General features: G+C 43.0%; 1 protein-coding gene across 1 annotated transcript in view; it reads left to right on the top strand.

Moving 5' to 3' along the window:
* The window catches only part of MYO10 (myosin X), a 226,701-nt gene that overhangs the window by 41,401 nt on the left and 162,219 nt on the right, over nucleotides 1-23,081 (top strand). Inside the window, exon 2 of the mRNA XM_012642778.1 lies at nucleotides 6,455-6,553. Within this exon, the coding sequence (XP_012498232.1) occupies nucleotides 6,455-6,553 (99 nt within the window). The remainder of the gene's footprint in view (nucleotides 1-6,454; nucleotides 6,554-23,081) is intronic.

Raw genomic sequence — 23,081 nt, 5'->3', positions numbered from 1 at the left:
TTCAGGTGGGCTTGAGGAATAAGAATTAGAAAAAATAGCATCTGTCAAGTTGGAAAGGCTCTCCTATTGCCAACAGGAAAAAAAAAGAGTATAAAGTAGGAGAAACAGTACTGTTTAAATCCTTGGTGCTATAATATATTATCCATATTTCGTTTCTGGAATTCATCAAGAACAAAGATCCACACTCCCAAGGCTTCTCCAGCAGATTTTCTAAGCCAGGTGACTTCTTCACTAAGTGACTGCAGGCAAAAAGAGGAAAACTTCCTTTTGGCTGGTGAGTTTACTGCAGACATAAATAGCCATTAGTAATTTATCTTATGCGTTGCAAAATTATTTTACCTCTGTGTCTTTAAAAAGAGAAAAAAAGCAGGTCACATTTCAGGAGCAAATTGTGATCTTGTCACGTGGGTGGCTACAGCACCCCAAACCACAGTACTTACGGGAGGCGCGGCGAGCTGTTGTGGGAGGTGACATGGTGCCCTGTTCTGGGACTGAGACTCGAGTTGTGTGTTTGGCTAAAGAATGTTCTCTTTCTGGTGAATCTGTAATTAGAACATGCCCTGCGGCACGGTATTTAAAGTCCTTCATTATGTCTCTTTAGAGTTGTTTTTCTGCCTTATTTTTGAACTTAATTTTTTCAGAGTTCAGGAAAGAAAATCAACTTTAAAATCAGAAGAGAAATATAATAGTTTTTAAAAGGGCAATAATAGGTTGAAATCTGTGATAATGATACTATCCTCTTTACGTTAAGGCAGGGCCAGCAACCTTCTTGTATGTAAAGGGCCAGAAGGTCAGTATTTTAGGCTTTGTGCAGTGACTTCCCTTTGCCTTTGGGTGCGAAGGAGCCACAGACAGTAGGTGACTAATGGCCAGGCTGGGGCGGCGCTGCCTGGCCGGGGTTTTATGATTTTCTTCCAGGGAGGGGGATCATTGAGCACCATGATACGATCTACCACAACCTCATCCTTGGATTAGCTTGGGCAAGTCTCCTGTGTGGTCTCCTAGACCCCCAGTCTGTGTTCATGGAGAGCAGGAACTTGAAGAATTTAATATAGATCTTCAGAGTTTTAACACAGCATTTGGCCCTTACATTTAATCATTGTGAGTTTTGCGGGGGCTTAGGAGGTTATGTTTCTTGACACCTCCATCGATCAATCAGTTACAGAAATGTGATTGGATTTTCCTACTGTGGAATGGTTAAGAATGTTTGTGTACAATTGAGAAGCATACAGGCTGGAAAATCAATGTTTGAAAAACATTTTTAAGTTTTTTAAGTGATTTAAAATTATCGAGGTGTAATTCCATATAGTAAAATTTACCCTAATTATAGGGGCCCAGTTGAATGATTTTTAGTACCTTTAGACAGTTGTGCGGCCATCACCGTAATGCAGAGAAAGTGCCTTCTTCCCCGTTCAGTGTCCTCGCACCTAGCTCTGCCCGCCATTCATCCACTTTCTGTGTCCAGGGCTTTGCCTTTTCTAGAAATTTCATATAAAAGGAATCCTACAATATGTAGTCTTTCGTGTCTGGCGTCTTTCACTTACCATGATGTCTTTGTGGTTCTTCCTTGTTGGTGAGGGTATCAGTGATTCCTTTTTTTATTACTGAAGAGTTCCATTGTATGGATTTACGACATTGTGCTTATCTCTATACCAGCCGATAGACATTTGAATTGTTTCCAGTATTTGGCTATTATGAATAATGCTGTTATTAATATTTGCATATAAGACTTTAGAAAAAAATTTCTTTTGAGTAGGTAAATATCTAGGAGTTGAGTTGTTGGGACATACGGTAAGATTATGTTTAACTTCTTAAGAAACTGCCAAACTGTTTTCTAAAGCGCATGTACCATTTTACATTCCCACCGGTTTCTCTACATCCTCACCAACATTTGGTAGGGTCAGCCTTTTTTATTATAGTCAGGAAATCATTTGTTGGTAACAGAAGATGGAACCTCTATGAACCTCATTTATGAAGAAAGGGATGGTATTACTTTCCTCTCTGTCTTATAGGATTGCTCTAAAGATCAAAAGAGATGGGAATTTATGTGCAACTGCTTTGTGTTGCGAAAACGTTACTGGTGATTATGTGCAAAAAAATTTTTAGCTGTGAAATTTAACACCCACGTATCCATGTCAGAGAATAAGATGAAAACTTGTCCAAGTTTTAATATAATGTGTATGTTTTGATCAAACTTGTCCCACCTGCTTATAAAGGCAGTTTTTAATCAAATTGTGAGCTTTCTCTATATGCTAGGTTGCCTATATTGTGTATTAAATTATCAGCCTTATTTAACAATGACAGAATATAATGGTTTGCATGTGGTGGGTAAATTTTTCTTTGCCTCTCAAGCTTGGATGGTCTGGTAAATGTCTGCCTGTGATTTGTGTTCATATGCTTGTGGGTGGCCTCTTTTGGACCTGGGCACATGTGTTCTATTCTAACAGAATGGGAGTAGAAAGATTGGGGGCTCAGAGAAATGGCCAAGGACAATCTATGTAAAAATATCCATGTCAGCGGTTTTACTTTGCAATTCTGATTCTATGAAAATTGCCAGTTTATACTTTTTCAAAGAACAAAGGGAGTGCTTTGAATGTCTTTCCCTCCTTACCTGTGGAAGACAGCTGTTTATTATAGGTCTAAGAAAACTGGCCAGTGGCCTCTAGATTTGAAATCTGGGCTGGATTTTGTAAAAATTGCTTATCAGCAGCTCTTCACACCTGTTGGAAAAGACCTTTGGACTACAGAAGCTGAACTGTGTGTTTGATCATGTAGCACTGTGTCAACAAAGGGCTTTGTAGTACTTTCAAACGAGAAGGCAAAGAGAAGAGAGCCATGACTAGACGCTAAGCCAGTCAAAGAAACTGCATGCTGGAGTGAAAATATGCTCTGGGTGGCCTCTGGAAGTTGGGAGGTTCATATTAATCCTGGTGACAATTTACATTAATTTGGTAAAGTTGCATAATCCTAATTTCATTCGTACTAAACGGTTTTAATAAATTGGGAAACAGATGCTTGAAATCCTTTTTTTGTTTCTTTTTATTTTATTTTTTTTATTTTTAAATTTCAGAGTATTATGGGGGTACAAACATTTTGGTTACACGTATTGCCTTTGCACTGCCCAAGCCAAAGCTACAAGCTTGCCCATCCCCCAGACAGTGCACTCCGCATCCGTTAGTTGTGAATTTACCCGTCCCCTCCATCCTCCCACCTGCTGGGCACCTGATGAAAATTACTTCCATGTGAGCACCTAAGTGTTGATCAGTTAGTACCAATTTGATGATGAGTACATGTGGTGCTTGCTTTTCCATTCTTGTGATATACTTAGTAGAATGGGCTCCAGCTCTATCCAGAATGAATACAAGAGGTGCTAGATCACCATTGTTTTTTGTGGCTGAGTCGAACTCCATGGTATACATGTACAACATTTTATTAATCCACTCATGTATTGATGGGCACTTGGGATGTTTCCACATCTTTGCAATTGCGAATTGTGCTGCTATAAACATTCTAGTGTAGATGTCTTTATTATAGAATGACTTAATTTTTTTCCTTTGGGTAGATGTCTAGTAGTGAGATTGCTGGATCAAATGATAGTTCTATTTTTAGTTCTTTGAGGTATCTCCATATTACTTTCTATAGAGGTTGTACTAGTTTGCAGTCCCACCAGCAGTGTAAGAGTGTTCCTATTCAAATCCTTTTTGATGAAAATGATGTGAGTGGCAGCAAACAGAAAGCTTCAGGCTCAGGATTCTGGGGTGGAGGTGCACTGGGAATTTTTTTTTTCTGATTTTAACCTAATGAGTAAAAGTTCTCACCTTATATGGCTTTGAAAATACTCATTTGACTGGGTGTGTGTGTGCACGTGTTATGTTTGGAGGTACATATTTCAAAGCTTTCAAATGTTGCAGTCTGATATGTGAATTAAAAAGAGGATGAAAAAAGTCATTAGGCACTTGGAAGTCTTTTTCTAGAGCATTACAAATAATGTGGTTAGGGTATGGAATTATATTTGAGAGAACAGTCTTAACAGATGCCTGAAGTTGTTCTTTTTGGAAGCAGCTGTTTGCTAATAAAGAAATCAGGACTGACAAGTGGTTGTAAGTGTCATTCTTTCCATGTGCCACCGGCATCTCTTCCCAAAGTGGGAGTCAGAGGGAGCGTGTTGGACTTGTGTAGAAAGGGAACTTGGCCCCTGTTGGTGTTAATGTGTGTTCTTTAAATAGGCAGGCTTCAGCATTTATATAGAACACTTCATTTTCATCTTTGATGCTATTTTCCACTTTTGGGACGTGGTTGAACAACTATGAATGTGGTCAACAAGTTAAAATCCCCGTGATGTGGGGGAAATGAGTGCACGTGGAGAGGACCTTGTGTAGGGTTTTGTCATGGGGGATGCTAGGAGAGCTGTAGAACCTGCAGGGAAATTATATGAGTTGGTCAGTGGGGGAAAGGGGTCTGTTCCATTTCAGTCTTGGGGTCTCCAGCCACCTTGATCTTCTTAGAAATGCTTGTAGAACCTCCTTCTGGGGCCACAGGGTCTAGTTGGCTGGTCCCAAGTACTTTCATCCGACTCAGGGTTGACTTCCTAGGGATCCCAAGTAACAGGGGAGACAGCCAGCACTGGAAGCCCTGGCTGGTGGATTTGACATAGGTTCGTCACTGGCACTGAGGGAGTAACTTTTAAGTCAGATTTTTATAGCATCTTAAATTTTCCCTCCTGGGAGGATAAGAGGGAGCAAATACATGATGTGTGATAACTAGTCATTTAAAGTGACCTCTGTGTTGTTAGATTTTAATTGTTGACTGATTTATGAATGCATTTGATTTATTTATCAATTATTTCCAGGAGACAAATAGATGTGTAGAAAGCATCAGCATGATGTGTAGAAAGAGTGTGGGATTAGGAATTGGAGAGACCCACCCAGGTCACTGGCTGTGTGGCATTGGGCAATTTCCTCATGGAGGTGGGGGCTTCTTGTCTTACTGAAGGTTAGTATTCAATAGAATGTCATTGAGCACATGAGTGTGTCATGTAGCACATGAGCGTGATACATCACGGCCGCTCCTTGACTGGAAGCTACTATTTTTGCTGTTAATCAACACAGTTGAGAGTAGCATAAAGCGATGGGTTTACTTGTGTGTTATTTCTCACCTGCCACTCTATGTCAAGAGTGTAGTAGTAGCCTTTTCAACTACAAGTTGAACATACCATAACCATTATATTTCAAATCAAAAGGAAAATAAAATAGGGATAAATAAAGTGAAGTTGAAAATTTTAGAAAAAGGAGTTCAATCAAAATGCCATTTCAAGTGATAATTTTGTTATAATACAGCCACATTAATACACTGATTTACGAGGATGTGCTCAGTTAGTGTCCTTTTTGTTGGAGTTGATGAAATTGTTGTGCAGAGTAGAAGTACTTTAATGAGATACTAAAGCTCGGTGTTGCATTCCATCCTCTGGATATACATCAGGCATCATAAAGGTAATTCTTGATAATTCAAATGACCAGTGAACACCCAGTAATTTCTTCAAACTTTATCACTTGTCTTTGGAAACAAACGGTTTCATGCTGTGAAGCCAAAGAAAGACAAAATTGAGCATTGAAGAGCTAAATATTATGATATTTCATTGTTCAGTGAAGAAGTGAAAAATAGAAATGGAATCAATGCCAAAAAATATGCCCAGGATTAAAATTAAAACAGTGTGATCTGGAAATCACTATTATATTTATTGGGCTATAGTCCTAAACTTTGAAGTTCATTAGGTATCTAGTGTAGTCCCAGCACAGCTCATACTGGCAGTCAGAGTTCTGACATTTATTAGAAACTTCAGTCTCTCTTTTGGAGATTCCAGTTGCCACATGGATTTTGATATAGTAGGATGTCAATGGACTTGGTCTAATGTCCACCAGACGGGCAAGTATATGGGGCTTTGACCTGGGAGGATGGGAACCACCAGGTCCCAGACGATTCTCAAAGAGGGTGAAGCAGTGCAGAGACCTGGTTAGACTTGTGGTTTCTGGAGCCCACCTGCCTGGGTTCAAGGTCTTGCCCAGTCTTGGTGATATTGGGCAAGTTACTTTACCTCCCGGCCTCTGCTTCTCCATCTATAAAATGGGAGTGATAATAGTGCCTGCCTTACTATCTCAAATGAGTGATCCACTTAACTGGTTGCGCACTACGAACACAGGGGCTACTGTCTTCTTAGTCCTGTCTTTGCTTTCTCTGTCCGGTGGGGCTGTCTCTGTGGCACACTTGTGGATAGTAAATAAAGGCTGTGGATGATGCTTCCCGAAGATTTGTTCTTTGTTTGTTTGAGAAAGACATTTGCTTTTCGAAATTTTTTTTTTTAAAAAGGAATGTAGGAGTCATGATAATTTTGAGGGTGGTGTTTTGCCACAGAATGCAATCCAAACTCATAGTTAAATCTTGTTTGTTTTGTTTACAGGGAACACGGGTCTGGCTGAGAGAAAATGGCCAGCATTTTCCAAGTACTGTAAATTCCTGTGCAGAAGGCGTCGTCGTCTTCCGGACAGACTATGGTCAGGTGAGAGCAAGTCCCTGCAGCTTCCTGACATCCGTGCTGTGCTTCGTAGATGGTCTCACCCAAGGGCACGCGTGCTTACCTCCCCCAACCCCCCTACACCTTAAGTCGTGTTTCTAAGTGGTAAATCACGATCCCAGTGGGAACGTAGGACGTACACACTGTGAGTGTGTGATGGATACTATACAGTTCTCCCAAATGGAACACAGCAAGGGCTCCAGCCAGTGGGGACAGAAGAGCACACACCGGCCTGGTTTCCTTCCTGGGTATCTTTTCCACCTTCTTGTACCCTTTTCGAAAATCAGAAGTGTAGAATGCAAGTAATTTGAGACAAAATTCAAATATATTGATAATTCCCGATTGATTACCTTATCAGTTTCTCTTAAAATTCTTGAACTTTCATAGTGCCTTAGTCAGTGCCTTAGTCCTCTGACGGAATACTATAAACTACATGACTTGGAAACAGCAAACATTTATTTCTCACAGTTCCGGAGGCTGAAGTCCAAGATCAAGGCGCTGGCAGCGCAGTGGCTGGTGAGGGCCCCACTTCCTGGTTCGTAGACAGCCAACTTCTCGCCCTTCCCTCACATGACGGAAGGGACAAGGGAGCTTTCCTGGGCCTTTTTTATAAGAGCACAAATTCCATTGGTGAGGGTTTGATCTTCATGACCTAATCACCTCCTAAAGGCCCCACCTTTTAATACCGTTGCATAGGGGATTAGGATTTCAACACAGAAATTTTGTGGGGGACACACTCACTCCATCACACAGAATTTTGGAAATACTGGCATGCCAGTGGACTTTAGGTGGTGGCATCCTGATCACTGTCACAAGACTGGCTCACCCAGGTAAGCTGAGCTCAGCTATCCACCTTGCTGAGCAGCTGAAGAAGTGTCTTCTGTATGTATATGGGAAGGACACTGCTCCTGTTCCCACTCTTTAGTGTAAAACGAATGAAGACCCATTTCCCTGAAAATAAACGTGAAGGGAACACAATACATAACAATAAAATAAAAGGGAACGCAACATTTAATAGTATAATTCGTGTAACAAAACTGTGTTCCTGAAATCATTGTAAAATAGATTTTTAATGGAATTTTTTTTCCTTTCTTGTTGAATTATATCATATTTTAATCCCAGAGCCTTTCCTCTTATTCTTTTAACTTTGCTTAGATTTTTTTTTTTTTTTTGGTAAAAAACACACAACATTAACGTTACCATCTTAACTATTTTTAAGCGTATAGTTCACATTATTGTGCAACAGATCTCCAGAACTTTTTCATCTTGCAGCACTGAAACTCTGTGCCCACTACACACTAATTCCCTCTGCCCTCTACCATTCTTCTTTCCGTTTCTATGATTTTAATTACTTTAGATACTTCATATGGGTGGAGTTATACAGGATTTGGCCTTGTGTGACTGGCTTCTGTCTAACTAAGCCTTGGTTGGCAGAGGCTCCTAACACAACAACTCCACCAGTCCCTTAGTGCAACTGCCTTTGCCTCTCCGTCGGCAACCTGTGCCACGTGAAGCCCTTGCTGGCCACAGTTGATGGGCAGCTCTCAATGAGGTTGGCGTGGAATGGGATGGGGAGGTCAGTAGTTCTGCTCATTTTCGACAGTATTTATATGGATTGTGGGTTTAGAAAGAACTAAACCAGAATAAAATGTACTTGAAAACAACACTGAACCTTGACCTCTAATCTTCACTTGGTCATCAAATACTTGGTTTTATGTTGTCCACTCTGTCATTCCCAAATATAACAAGTATAATTAGCCTGGTGATTCGTGTAGGAATTGTAGGGTTTACAGTATGAGAAAAATGAGGCCAGATTTTAAAAATTGGGTTCAAACTTGGATCAAGTGCTGGCACTGGCCAAAATACTCTAGTTTCTTTTTCTACTGACATGCATAGTCCTTCCCTCCTTACCTCACAAGTTCACTGTCGAACATACAGAATAAGGGGAGGTTCAGTAACTGGTCTTGGTGCCTGGGACAGGAACACCTGTGCTTTAACTGGACAGGGGTAGATTCTTGCAGGATCCAGGGTCAAAGATTTAGAGCATGGCCTTGTTCTGGTCAAGCCCGTCTTTAGTTACTTTTTAAAAATACTGGTTAATTTTGACTCAGTTTGGTATGTTATTAAAGGATGTTAAGATACTGGTATTTCTGGAGGAAGGGGAGAATGGCGAGTTAGCGTTCAACGGTGTAGAGTTTTAGTTTTGGAAGATGAAAAATTTCTGAAGATGGTGGTGATGGTTGTACAACAGTGTGATTGTACTTAATGCCACCAAACTGTGCACTGAAACATGCTTAAGCTGATACATTTTATGTTAGTATATGTATTTTTTGCCTCCCTCCCCCTCCCACAGACTCACCGAAAGATGTCAATCAGGGTTTGAGGTCAAATGGTAACTGGCAGAAATTGTCAAATGGCTATCTGTATTTTTAAAAACAATTTCTGTGAAATTTTTACATTACCCAAATACGACCTCTTAGAGTCCTTAACTGGTTTACAAAACTATTAGTGTAATTTTCCTTTGATTTAGAGCAGTACGTCTGAAACGTTTATGCACATGAATCACCTGGGAAACTTGTTAAGATGCAGATTCTGACGGGCAGGTTGGGGTTCAGGTTGGGGTTCCGCTGGAGAGTCTGCATTTTTCACAAGCTCTTTGTGACATTGATGTGGCTGGACAAACCACACTGGAGTAGTGAGGATTTAGAAGATAGTCCTGAAAAACGCCTTAGGGTCATGGTTACCTAAAATGAAGAGCAGGAAGCATTCAATCCCTTACGTACATACACCACCAGTACCTCTGCTTTGGAGGAAGCAAAGATAATGACAGGGAGGAGGACTTTGGGCAAAGTTTCAAAGTTTTTTTCTGGCCCTTTGAAGCTTTTCCTCTCTTTCCCATTCTCTGTGCCCTCCCTTCCAGTGACCATTTCATCTAGGGGTTGGGCTAATTGCAGTATAATAATTCTCAGGTGGATTAAAGAGCAGTTTAAAAAAATCCTCTTTAGAGTTAGAGACCCAGCAGAGCTATGCATAACTAAAATCCTAAAATGCAACTGCAGGGGCACCGGGTGGGCAGGAAATAATAGTGTTTTGTTTGGCAATGAGATCACGAAAGGGCACGCTTTCTTACTTCATTCAGTCTTGTAGGAGAATTTTGCACGTTCACTCAGCTGCTCTTTTTTTGCCAGGGAGATAGTTTTAATGTTAATTTAAAATTTCATGCCACTCTGAAATTGAAATTTAAATTACTGTGGGTAATCTGAAGGCCACAGCACACAGGCAGGTCAGTACATGTCCTGCAAGTTAGAGATTAGTTATCTTCTTGGACAACACGCTTTGGACAGAGTTTTAGAAGAGCAGATTTTTAAAAGCACCATAGTTCTGCTGGGTGCAGACACAGCTGAAAGATCAGCTCTTGTGAAAGGGGAAGAGGGAAGATAGCACTGAACCTTTTTCTTTTCCGGAACATTCAGGAGGTGCACGAACAATCACTGTAGCACCCTTTAAGAACATTGTAGAATTGAGTAATAAGTTCTACATTAGACTGTTCACGTTGAGAGTTTGAACTACTTTATTATCCTTTTCTGGAAAGAATGTAATTTGATTGCTCTGAAACAGCCTTAGAATGATATCAATTTACCTAATTGTATTTTAAGCAGTAGTTATTCAATTTACCACAGTACATTTAATCAAGGCGATTACACTGTGCAATGATTTCATTTGGTTTTCTGTTTGACTTATGTCTGTATGAGGTCTTCCAGAATATTTACTGGTTGGGAATTTAATCGTCCTCCTCCATGCCCTTCTCTTTTTATTTGCAACAAGTATAACTGAACTTGGCTTTAAAAGTTCTTCTCATTTTATTAATTCACAAAAAGGCCATTGGATTGCCCAGTACTTTCAACTTTTCCCCGTCCCCTAAGAAAGTCAGACATCTTCAAGCCACGCCAGGAACACAGTCCTAGTTACTTATAATCACATCTCCCGCTTAGAGCCATCTCTGAGCCCTTTGGGTTGCCATTCTGGTTTTAGCTTGTTGGAGTTAATGCCATGGGCCCAATTTTGTGAAACTTGATAAGGGGTTAGTTAGTGTGGTGACTTTTCACTTTTCATCGCTTTTTTTGGTCATTTTTGCACACTTTCTGCCCCGTCCAGCTGTGTTTCTCTTGCTACTTTTTCCCCTCCACTTGGCCCCCATTGGTGTCTTTTTTGTCCTTTGAATGTCACGTGGATGCGGGCTGCCTTTTGACCTCTTTCCAGCGGCCTTCTCAATATACCGTCTGTGCATGCTCCTGCCTCTGGAGAAGTCTCAAGCTTATTGAACGCAGGAGAGTGGTCAGTGGGGGACAGCCCAGCAGGTGTCCCATTTCAGAGCTGACTCCCACTGAAGCGTCAGGAATTGGGCAACTAGAACCCAGCTTTTTACATTTCAACTGTAAGTGGCCAGAGAAGTTAGACCTGACTGCTGAGGGGAAGTGGTGGATCCTAGATATTTGTGCAGAGTGAAAAATCTCATCTGAGAGCCCAGGAAGGCCCGTGCTTCCCAGCAGCCGGGGAAGCTGCATTCCAGGCTTGTCACGCAAAGCTGACTGGGCAGCCGTGGAGGGAGCATGATCCCACTAACTCCTGCGTGGAGCCCAAGGGTCAGTGAGCAAGCAGCTGGCCTGGTCCCCCAAGTGGGGCAGTCAGCAGAGGGGACCACCTGGGGTCTGGAGGGGAGCTCCACCTCCTGGGAAGATTGGCTGGACTTTGAATTGTGCAGGGGGTGAGCGAACCAGCATCCAGGCAGCTAAACTTGTGAAGATGGATGAGAAGGAATTTGGGGGCAACATTTATAATGCAAAAGAAGTGTCCCTAGGATGTAGTGGCTCTTTAGAACCAAGCTCTGCCACAGAAGAGATAGATTCTTTCTAGTCAGCTGGCCTGGACATAATTTCCTGGCTTTTATGTTTTGTTTTGTTTTTTTAAATGTGTATTCTATTTCCTTCTCAGCTTTTCTATATCTTCTTTTTTTGTGTATGTGAAGGAAAATATTTTCACTTACTAGGGACATCGTACCCATTTTTTTCCTCAAGAGGAAGGGGAACATAAGAGCATTTGCATTTGGGCTCACGGTGCCTCTCAAGTCTCAGGTGGCCCATATATGGCAATTGCTGCTTCCAACCAAATTAACTTCTGGGTTCACCTGGACCATGTGAAATTGCAGCTTCTAGAGGTCTTGAAGAGTTGGATATCGGCAGTTATGTGTGGTTCAGCCTAACAGCATGTTAGTGGCCTTCATTTTAATTTTGTGATTTAGCTTATCATTGATCTGCTTATGATTTAAAGATGGGATTTTTCTGATGGCTTACAGAAACGCTCAACAAAGTAGCAGCTTTTTTTGCAGTCTAATTGAGTGGCAAAGCATATCCCTAAAATAGTATGCCAGCTTTCATCCTGTTGCTGTTGCTATTGTGTGTGTACATTTGCTAGCAGCTGTAACTTTGGTATTCCTTCTGGGGTTTTCACTTTTTCTGGTGGGTGTCTAAAGGATTTGCTGTGATTAGTCTCTTCTGCAAATACCTAAATTTGAATTGAAAAAAGAATGAATAAATACACAATTTTTTTGGACTGGAACTTGGGTTTTCCTCTACTGTTCTGTGTATGTTTATTGGGATAAATACCCATGACATAGAACTTAGCATTTTAACCATTTTAAGTTTACAGTTTGGCGGCATTAATGACATTCATCATGTTGTGTTGTCACATCACTGTTTCTAAAACTTTTTCACTACCCCAAACAAAAACTCTGAACTCATTAAGCAATAACTCCGTTTGTAATTTATTTTTAAACTACTTTTCTCTTGCATATCTTTTCTTGTGCTGCTTTAAAAAACAACAGCGCATTGGAAATTCTGGTTTGTGTCTTTTCATAAAGAATAGATCAAGAAAGATCACTGGAGACCCAGCTCTGGATTCCTGGATTCCGGTGGTCCAGCGTAGGTCCCCTGACCGCTCGGCCTCGGCCACCTGCTGTGCATATAGGGGTGGATGGTGCTACCCCTGTGGATGGATGAGGGGCCTTTCTCAAGAGGAAAGTGGGTTGCACAGCCATCCTAAAAGTAAGGGGGAAGAGGGGCATGCTGGTGACAAGTGACAGATAATTTTTAAAAATTAGATGTACACGATTTGGCTTTTTTTGTTGAAACTTTAGTAGGGCTCCATCTGTTTCCTTGGAATTCACTTCAATCAAAATAGTACAGCTGTATTAATAAGATAGCACTGAGCCGTGAAAGCTGTTAAATTCTCTTTGTTTTTCCCACGTTTTGCCATTGCTCCTGGAAATACCCCTCTCTGAGATGGACATTAAACACCAGCTTATGGAGTTTCTTAGAGTCAGAGGTCTGTCCTCCGGAGACTGACACCACTGGGACTTTTCAGTCTTGCTTTCAAGACCAATTAACATGCAACTTGTCCAACTAACTTAGTTTTGAGCTAAAAAATGTTTTTATGCTCAGAAATCCATGTGGTTCTGACTCTCTAGACCTCTTCCAAGAATTTGGTTTGGCATTTTGTGGCTCAAAGATGGAAAGTCAAATGTTTCCATTAATTTTCACTCTGGGACTATAGAAAAAAAAAAGTTTGCTTGTTTATTAGTGCACTTAGCTCCAGGAAAAACACGTGCGAGTTTACAAATCCGCGCAGCTCTGCATGAAAAGCTCACTTAATGCGAGCTGGGAGGAGACTCAAGCTCAAGCAGGCCAAGCCCTTGTTCTTTCTCCCACTGGGAACCTGGTTCCTACAAAGGTGTGTTGAACTCCCCAGCCTTCGTTCAGGGATGAACGTGCTGATGCGATCTTCTCAGAGAAGCCTCCTCCACTTGAAAGAGCCACCTTATCACATGTGCTTATTTGGTATTTTTCTGTCTCTCCACACCCAGGTCTCTGAGAAAGGGGACTTGCCATTACTGTGTTCCTAACACCCAGGACCAGAGCCTGGCCCAGGAATGCCCTCAGTAAATACTGAATGGATGAATGAAGCTCCATTTGTAATCAGCACGAAGCCAAATAAGTCATTGGAATGCTGCGGGCTTTGTTAAGCACGCTATTATATGATGTTTTAATAAAAAAGTTAACAAGCCTTAAAGGACCACAAATGACCAAAAAAAAAAGGAGCTGCATGTCACAAGAATCATGGTGGGAGTTTCACTACGTTATTTCTGCCCTGGTAATGTGTAGACCACCACAGACCACAGGACCAGAATGAAATACAGAAGGTGGAAGAAAGAGTTTTTCAAGGGAATTCCTTTACTTGATAGACTCTAGAAACACAGAAATTGCATTTTCATTTCTTGGGGGGAGTGGGTGGGTGTGCTGACTTTGGTGCAGGGTCATTTTTCAAAGTTTGGCATTCTCAAAACCTGAGATTGTTATTCCATATACTTCAACAGTCATACTGAAACAGGAAACAGTGACAAACATAAGCTACCTTCGTGTCCTAAGGAATACGGCTGTGCGAGGTGTTGTAGACCTTAGTGTGCCAAAGGTCCACACCGTACTCCCAGCACCAGTGAAAAACCCCCTCGTAAGACCTCCTGGTCTCTGGGGCCTGTTTCCCTGCTTCTTTAAGTGAATCCAGCTTATTTCTGACGCTTTTTTCCAGAACATGGCTTTTGTCTTCTCATCTCAGTCCCTTTGGACTGAACAGGTGGGTTCCTCCCTGCCTGGCCTCCGCAGAGGGTTGGGTGGATGGGTGGGGAAGGGGTTAGATCTCTGTTGGCAGTATTTACTGGCCCTGGCAAGGCTCTAGCTGAATACACACATGTTAGCTGCTTTTGCAAGGAGAGCAGATGGCCTCTGCCCTGGGTCATGACCTTCTTTGGCCTGCTGCCCTCCTTCGGGCCCACTTGTTGATTTTTTCCTTAGTAGATTTTCCTGGACTTTGGCCTCCTTTTTCCTCCCTGCATCCATTGAACGCACCTCTTCTTCCCAACCCTTAGAGTTGGTCTTTTTATCTGGACTCAAGCATGCCTCTAACCTACCTGAGCCTCCCATCTTTGTTTGATGTTCAGATCCCAGGCTCAGCTTCTAGGTAGCTCGGCCCACTCACACCTGTGCAAACCTGTGGTATATCCAGATCCTTCCTGCAACCAGTGAGATGCCTGGTCTTTGCAATGCTAGTGTCCGGGCACAATGAGAAACACTGATGTTTGGTGCCATTGGCCCCATCATTGCTTTTGATTTTGTGGTTAGCTTCAAAAATTAAATTGCTCACATTTGAAAGGAAGTGGGATATATCTTGTATTTTTGGAATACTGAAAATAATCAGCTAATTAATGCTGGGTGCTAAGCGCAGGCCAGACAATAATTTACGACTAGAAGACATGAAATGGAAAACTGGTTAAATCAAACTCAATTCTTTTATTTTGAATGCTTAAATAAATACTGTACCTTTATTGTAAATAACATCTTGTGATAAATGTGAAGACCTTGTTTGGAAACAGAAACAACTCAAATTATCTTCGGGAATCAGACGTGGCATCATTTACCGCCGACTGCTGGGTGTGATTTCAGTAGAAAAAGCAGAGGCAATTTGTTAGATTTAGGCAGTTGTCCGTTTGGGAATGAGTTGCATTCCATTCTAAAAATTCGTTTATAGGCCTGTTATTTGGCACAAATTTTTCCAAAGACTCGGATATACATGATGAATTGATTATCCAGCTGGTCTACAAAGACCTCGGGCATCCACATGCTAAAGTCCTCGATTGCCTGATTCCAACTTTAACCCTGTTCAGATTCCAACCTGGGATGCCACCATGTGACAGTAGGGAATCCCATTTTTCCCGTGACCCCCTCCCTGGTGAGCTGTGGGAAAAGGGGCACCCCAGTTCTAAACCATGTCTTCCTCATAGTTGATGAGGATGAAGACCTCATCAGGGTCGGCATTTCAGATGGGGAAAGGGAAGAGGATGATATTTGCCTGGCGACGTCTCTCCACCTGTCACTGTGTTGGTACCAGTCTGCCCTGTTAATCCTCAGAACTACCCTCTGAGCCAGCCGTACTGCAGTGATACGGCAGTTGAACTTAGGTGTGATAACAGGTCCAAGAGTCCACACTTGGCCAGCGGTCAGTGACAGAGCTGGGTTTGCATCCCGAGTGTATCATCTCTCCACTTGATCATGTTCACGCCTAAGGAGGGGTGTGAACAAGACAGGGTCAGACTGTTGATGGCGGTTGTTGTCTCCTTTGCTGCGCTCATTCCTTTTCTCTCTGTGGGCCCCAGGCAGTTAGCATACTCTCCTGTGCTTTCTTGTCAAGGCATTTATGCGCGTTCGAAGTTACTCTTCAAGATTGGCAGCTTCCCATGCCACCTTCCTGCTTCCCTCTACTTTGTGGTAGCTTTTTTCCTTCGTTTTATTTTATTGCTCTAGGGAAATAGAAGGGTCCCGTAGGCTTGTGTTCACAATCTTGCATCCACGATGCTCCATTCGGCAGAGTGGTTCCCAGCCCCGGCTGCACGTTGAAATTCACTGGGAAGCTCTTCCCGAGAGCCTTGGCCCTGCTCCGGAACCTAAATATCAGAATCTCAGGTGAGACTCAGGTCATGGTGTGTTTTTAAAAAAAGCTTCCTGGGTGCTGTTTAATGAGCAGCCAGGTTCAGAACTGTGTCACAGCCTGAATGACCATTGTACCAAAACATTACCTTAAAAATTTTTGAAAAAGCACAACTTCTGCAGGCTTGACTTAGAAAGTACCTATCATTGCTTAATAGTTGGCCTTGGTTTTTCCCAGGGAGCTTCTTTCTTGGCCATCTTCTCTGTGAAATAGCTCCTTCTGTCTGTCTGTCTGTTCACCTGCCCACCCATCCATCTGTCATCCATCACTGGGCCCTTGTCTGCAAGGGGCCTGGAGTTAATCCGTGTACTCTCTTCAGAGCCTTGACCTGCTTTTGATCTTCCCATCTCCCCTTCCTTCTTCCACCTTCCCATGGGACACTGTTAGAGTGGGATGTTTGGGTCTGAGCGTCCCAGATACTAATGCAGTGTCTCTGCAAGTCTGAGTCTCCGGCCCGCTGCTCCAGAATCATCGGGGCCCAAGTTCCTTGGCCCCTTCAATGTTGCCCGAATCCAGCTCCTGGTGAATTTGGTCTTGGAACCTGCATTTAACAAGCTGCCCAGATTTTATTCACACTGACTCAGTGAGTACTTTGATCTGAGGAGAACTGGAAAGTTCTCCTTCCTCTTCTCACCCCCACTTCTCACTTACTTGCCGTTTACTTCAAATTGGGCTATTCCCTGCCCCGTGCGGTGGGGGCTCTCGGGGGAGGCCAGCCTTCCCATGGTATCAATCTTCAGAGACGTTTGAGTCTTTCATTTTTTTTCCTCTCTCTTTTAGGGTCCTGCCGCCTTTTCTTCCTGTGTCTGAAACAGAACTTGATTTTGGACACTTCTTCTGTTTTGGGAGAGAGTGTGAAGTGTTTCTGATTTGTGTTTAGAGACATCCCAGTGCTGAAGCAGCTTCCCAAAGTCCAGCCGTCAATGGTGGTCTTTGGGTTCAGATAACTCAGTTAAGTTCTATTCATGTTTCTGAAGGGAGCCTCGCCTGTTTGTATCTCAAGGAAAGAAAGGGAACTAGGGCCTGAAGGAAGGGCAAGGCCTTGGGTGCGGGTGGAACGGGGACACTGTTGAGGAGAGGATGGGCCCTGGGGGTGGGTGGGGGTGGTGTCTTGGGAAAGGTGTCTTTGCTGTGGTCTGAAGGTTGGCGTAAGTTCTTATGTTGAAATCCTGACCCCCAATGCGATCGTATTAGGAGGCGGCGCCTTTGGGAAGTGATTAGGCCATGAGGGCAGACCCCTCCTGAGTGGGATTAGTGCTCCAGTAAAAAAGGCCTGAGGGAGCTTGTTTGTCCTTGCACCACATGAGGACAAAGCTAGAAGGTGCCGTCTATGAGCCAGAAAGCAACCCTCACCGGACACCGAATCTCCTTGTTTGTGGGCTTCCAAGTCTCCTGAACTGTGGAAAATGCATTTCTGTTGTTGATAAAATCACCCAGTCTGTGCAATCTGTTATAGACCAAGGCCGGCTTATTTCTTCCACTCTCTTCCCGTGGGGCATCTGCCTTCCCGTGGGGCATCTGCCCTCCCGCTGTGGGCGGGAGGAGAGTGCAGGGTGGAGAACTGTGCGTGTCTCCCAGGCCACAGCCCACACTGGGGAGAAGGAAGCTTAAGCCTAGTGGATGCCCCTTCTGGTAACTTCTGCTCAAAGAGCGTATGTTACTTAGAACTGCAGGGAAAGTGGGAACTTATGGCTTTTATTTCACACCATCTGATTGCGCTGCCATTTTAAAGCTAACAGACTGTAAAAAATTGAAGTCAATGGTTACTTTGGAGGGACTGAACTTTCAAAGTATTGGAAATGCTCAGTGTGTTGTTGTGTGTGGTGCATCAAGGCTGTAGGTTTTACTGTATGCAAATGAAACCTCCATTTAAAACAAAAGTAACATCTACCTTTTCTGAAGGCAGCTGTTTGTGAAGTGACACATGTCAGCAACACAGCATTCCTGGGTAAAGTTTATGTAACAATTCCAGTGTTTAACTAAACAGGGGCAGCAAACCATAGCCCTCGCCCACAGCCTGATTTGTACAGTCTATGAGCTGAGACGGTTTCTTACATTTTTAACTATTTGGAAAAACTCACAAGAAGAAGAATATTTTATGACACATGAAAACTATATGAAATTCAAATTTAATAGTGTCGTATTGGAACATAGCCATGCCATTCATTGGCCTCGTGTCTGTGACTGCATTCGCGTCTGTTGGTGTCTTCTGGAAGGGCTTTGCTATGGCCTGAGTGTTTGTGTCCCCCAAATGCTATTGCACACAGCCGAGGACTAGCAAAGCGTCAAGTATTGACCATCTGGCTTTTTGCTGAGAAAGTTTGCGGTGCCTGAGCTAAAGGCTCATTTCCCCCAATTACTTCTGAAATGATATTTACTGCTGCGGGGGGCCTTGTGAAGGGTTCCCAGTCTGGGCTACACACTGGAATCCCTTGAGGAGCTACTAAATGAGATTCCTGGGCCACTGTGGCATGCCAAATGGCACAACTTCGCTGGAAGTGAGCCCAGTAATGTATTTGCAGCCAGCGCAACCAGACATCAGGGGTCTGTTTTTGAACCCTAATGGATTGCTAGACAATCCACTAGTTTCTAAGCCCTATTGTTGTTTCCCCAGTGAGGGGCAGTGCCTTGCCCAAGAGGGTGAAAGTAGGCCGCAGTCAGTGGCAAAACTCATGCTTCTTGCCACCTGTAGGGCAGTGGCTCTCAAAGTGGAGCCAAAATCAGAATCCCCTGGAAGGCTTGTTAAGCCGCTGAGTCCTGGGCCTCAACCCAGAGTTTCTGATTCAGCAAGTCTCAGGTGGAGCCTGCACATTTGCATTCCTGACAAGCTCCCAGGTGCGTGCTTCCCGCTGGTCTGGAAGCCACACTTTCAAAACGGGTTTGTAGGGCTTGGCAGGCTGTGTGTGGATTTTTTTTTAAATCCATGTTCTAAATAAAAGCATCTGATACACCGTCTTCCTCCCAAAGCATATTCTTTGAAAACACAGATGGTCACTCACACGGCCCAAGTACCTTTTCGACTGCCGCAGCCTTAAAGGAATCATTCTTGAGCAGTGTTGTGTCAGGAACAAGACTGTAGTCTGGAGAGCTTAGTTGTAAATACTAACACCTGCCAATGGTTTAGTCTGTAACTGGGTGTTGTTTTCTGGGCTGGCTTAATGGGGAGCCGCTCCCAGGCACAGCAAAAATAGGACAAGCCTGTGTGTTGTGCGTTCATTTCAGCCCAACACGTTTCCAAGGATGGTCTACGCCGTCTGGACGTATTTCAGAGAGCGAGTTGATGGTGCTTGTGCACTTCCAGAAGTTGCTGTAGAAATGCTGACCACCGTGATGCTTATTTTTAGTGTGGAAGAGCAGTTAAATTGTAAACTTACCATTTTTGGTGTTAGGTTAATACATAGTCCTCATTTTTTCAGCTTTATTTATTTCTATTAATACTTAGAAGCTGCTGTTGGAACTCCCAAAATTTCCACAGGTGTCCAGTATGCTCTTGTATTCCGTCGTCTGGACCAACTGGCATAAAGAAACCAGGAAGAGGCCCGGGCTACCAGGGCGAGGCAGCTGAGGCCCTATGGTAGAAAATGGAAAGAAACACTCCTTGAGGGTCCTGAGCTACCCCCAGCGTGGGTGCATCTTTAAATTGTGTGCGTTTGCACCTGCGTGTCTCACGCTAGGTCCCTGCCCCGATCAGAACCTGGAAGCTTGAACAAGACTCCCTGGGACAAGCGGCCCCATCTGTGGAAGCCTGCTCGCCTCTTCCACTTGCTTTGCTTGCGTGTTTCCTCCATACCTGTAACACAGAATCTGAGGGACTCATTTTAAACAGTTCTGTCTTTGGTATGTTTTCAGATATCTGTGTCAACACACTTTCGTGGACGTGTTTAGGATGAGATGGCTGCAGTACACTTTGCCACGTGGAATACGATGGCTTTGATTATTCCAGTGAATTTTTGAGGGGAAAAAAAGATGAAGACTTTCTAGCAGGCTTGTGCAAGCTCACATGAAACTATAATATTATGTGTGTAAATTCAGCCCGTGGCCTGTATTAGAAGTTCCCAGTGCAGTTGCTTCATTTCAGAGGTTGAAGTCAGTCTTTCATCTAGCTGCTGTCTCAGCGTTCCAAATGGTTCTGGGAATCATTTTGAAATAATTAATAGTAGTCTTAAGTCTTCCAGTGAGGGTAACAGGGTAGCTAACCCTTGAGAATTCAGCAAGTATTTCAGTCTTCTGGAATGATCTGCTGTTCTGAAATGTATCCATCTTCCTGCCATGTCAGAGTTCATCGAGCCTTGTTCCAAGCATCTGCTTTTGCTTGTGCAAAGAGCTAATGACAGATGTTAACTGGCTGAGCGGAGAGACAGTCACTCCTGTGACAATGGGCTGAAGCATATGCTGCCCCCAGTTTCAGGAAGCCTTTGTAGCAAAGGACTCAAAAGAGATCAGGCCTCCAGGGAATGTTGCCAGCATGCCGTTGTAAAGGGCAAATCCTGTCCGATTAACCTAATTTCCTTCCCCAAGCAGTGATAAACCAAGGAGATAAAAATTGCAGCCATTTCAACTTTAGCATTTATTTTTTTTTACGATGTAAGATATATTTGTAATTAAAATTTGAAGATGGTTCATCCAGCACATTTATTCTGCTTTATTTATTTATTTTTCCTCCACCAAAAGGTCACAACTTGCCTTGGAAAATGGTACCTGGGCCTTGTGGACATTTGGAGATAGCACTAGTGAATGTAGGTGTCAGCGTCCACATCCCCACATGTATTTTGTATGTTCCCTGTTTGGAACATTCTTTGCAATGGTAGGATGATGTAAATACTATAGAGAAAATAATTCCTGCCGTTTGAGGAAAGCCATACTCAAACCATCCATTATTGGCTCGTTGCTATCTTTGATGGAGATTTTAAAATAGCTTGCAGATGTTACTTTTAGCTACAAGGGCAAAAGCAGCTGAAGCCACATTTTAGCACCTAAGATTTGATTAGTTAATAACTTTCATAAGTTTGAGCTGGGGTCTGCAATGAAAAGGAATAGGTTTTTTTTTTTGTTTTTTTTTCCGAGACAAGGTCTCACTCTGTTGCCCAGGCTATAGTACAGTGGCTTCATCGTAGTTCACTATAACCTCCGACTCCTGGGTTCAAGCAATCCTCCTGCATCAGCCTCCAGAGTAGCTGGGACTACAGGTGTGTGCCACCACGCTCTGCCAATTTTTCTATTTTTTTGTAGAGACATGTTCTTGCACTTCTCTTGCTCTGGCTGGTCTCAAACTCCCGGACCCCAAGTACGGGACGGTATGACAGCAAATGGGGTGACAGCCTTTGACAATAAATAGCTGGCCTCTCATCTGTCTGGGAAAAGAGTAATGCCATAGATTTTACACCTGAGGATTGCCAGGGATCATTTTTCTCCTCCCTCTTCTGTCTAAGCAGTTTAGAGGCTGTCATGAATATTTCCTTGCATAGGTGAGACTTTGTGTTATCATCTTGATCCCTGAGAGATAGATGGTGACCACTGCAGGTTGCTTCAACATTTATTTGGTAACACTGCAGAAGTGCAGCTGTGTTTAAAGAGAGTGTATAACTTTGAGAATGACTTGATATATGATCATGATTTTTTTTTGTTTTTTTTAAGAGACAGGGTCTTGCTGTCTCGCTCAGGCTAGAGTACAGTGGCGTCATCAGAGCTCACTGCAGCCTCAAACTCCTGGACTTAAGCGATCCTCCTGTCTCAGCCTCCCAAGTAGCTGGGACTGCAGGTGCACACCACCACACCTGGCTAATTTTTCTATTTTTTGTAGAGACAGGGTCTCACTATGTTGCTCAGGCTGGTCTTGAACTCCTGGCCTCAAGGTATCCTCCCGCCTTGGCCTCCCAAAGTGCTAGGATTGCAGGAGTGAGCCACTGCACTGGCCGTGAATTGTTTTTTATAATGGATCTTTGAAGCTCTCTTTTTAAGTGGTGTCTAGTAGCAGTTTATGTCAGGTCTAGGGTGAGGATCATCCCATTTCATTTTTAGTTCTCCCCTCGCTGGTCCCCATGTGGACAGTGTACTGCTGTCACTCCCCAGCTCTTCTATGGTTGCCTCAAAACGGCTTTTGAAGAATTCCTGGAAGAAAGCCCCGGGAGGTTTACTTGGGTCATGTTAATCGAAGGATTTATGGGGTATCTGTTGAACTCAGGGGATTTGGGGCAGGAAAATACTTCCCAGATCATTTAGTTTTGCTTTGTCATTTGACATGTGACCAGAGTTGGGCCAGAGTGCTTTGATCCAGGTCACATAAGAGACAAAACAGAATTGGGAGAAATGAGCTCTCGCCATTTATGCATCGGGCCTCATTCAGTTTTGTGGGCTACCTTCTGCTCGAGGGTGATGAGGACCAGCTAGTCTACGCCTGGGAAATAATACAAACGAGCTCTTCTTAGCCAGCTGCTTAGGGAATCACGACGGGAATTCACAATACTATTAAGAATTTGATTAGTATCTGAAGGCCAGAGGCAAAAAAGTAAGTTAATTTTCTTGTATCTGCATCCCAGTAAACTCTTGTGAGTGAATGCATTTCAGACTAAACTGAAAATAAAACCCTAACTAATGCATGAGTTAATTAACATATGCATAGAGAGCAGGACTTTTTCTATACATTCATGATTAAGCCAATGTACACAATATTCATAGCAATAAATAAATGTCATGATGACCTAGGGAAGAAAACTTTTTGTTACTTTGTGACTTTTTTTTAACCTATACTCTCAACTGTATTACCCTTTAAGTTATATACAGACTTTCTTTTTACTGGGCTTGTTCAGTGTATCTGTCTGTCTGTATATCCATCCATCCATCCATCCTAACCAGTGATCAGCAAATCTTTCCTGATTTCTTCAACCAGATTAACCAGGAATATCATAATTTACATATTAAT

The sequence above is a fragment of the Propithecus coquereli genome, unplaced genomic scaffold (assembly GCF_000956105.1).
Source record: "Propithecus coquereli isolate 6110/MARCELLA unplaced genomic scaffold, Pcoq_1.0 Scaffold100, whole genome shotgun sequence".
NCBI lineage: Eukaryota > Metazoa > Chordata > Mammalia > Primates > Indriidae > Propithecus > Propithecus coquereli.
This window is presented reverse-complemented; position numbering and strand designations above follow the sequence as displayed.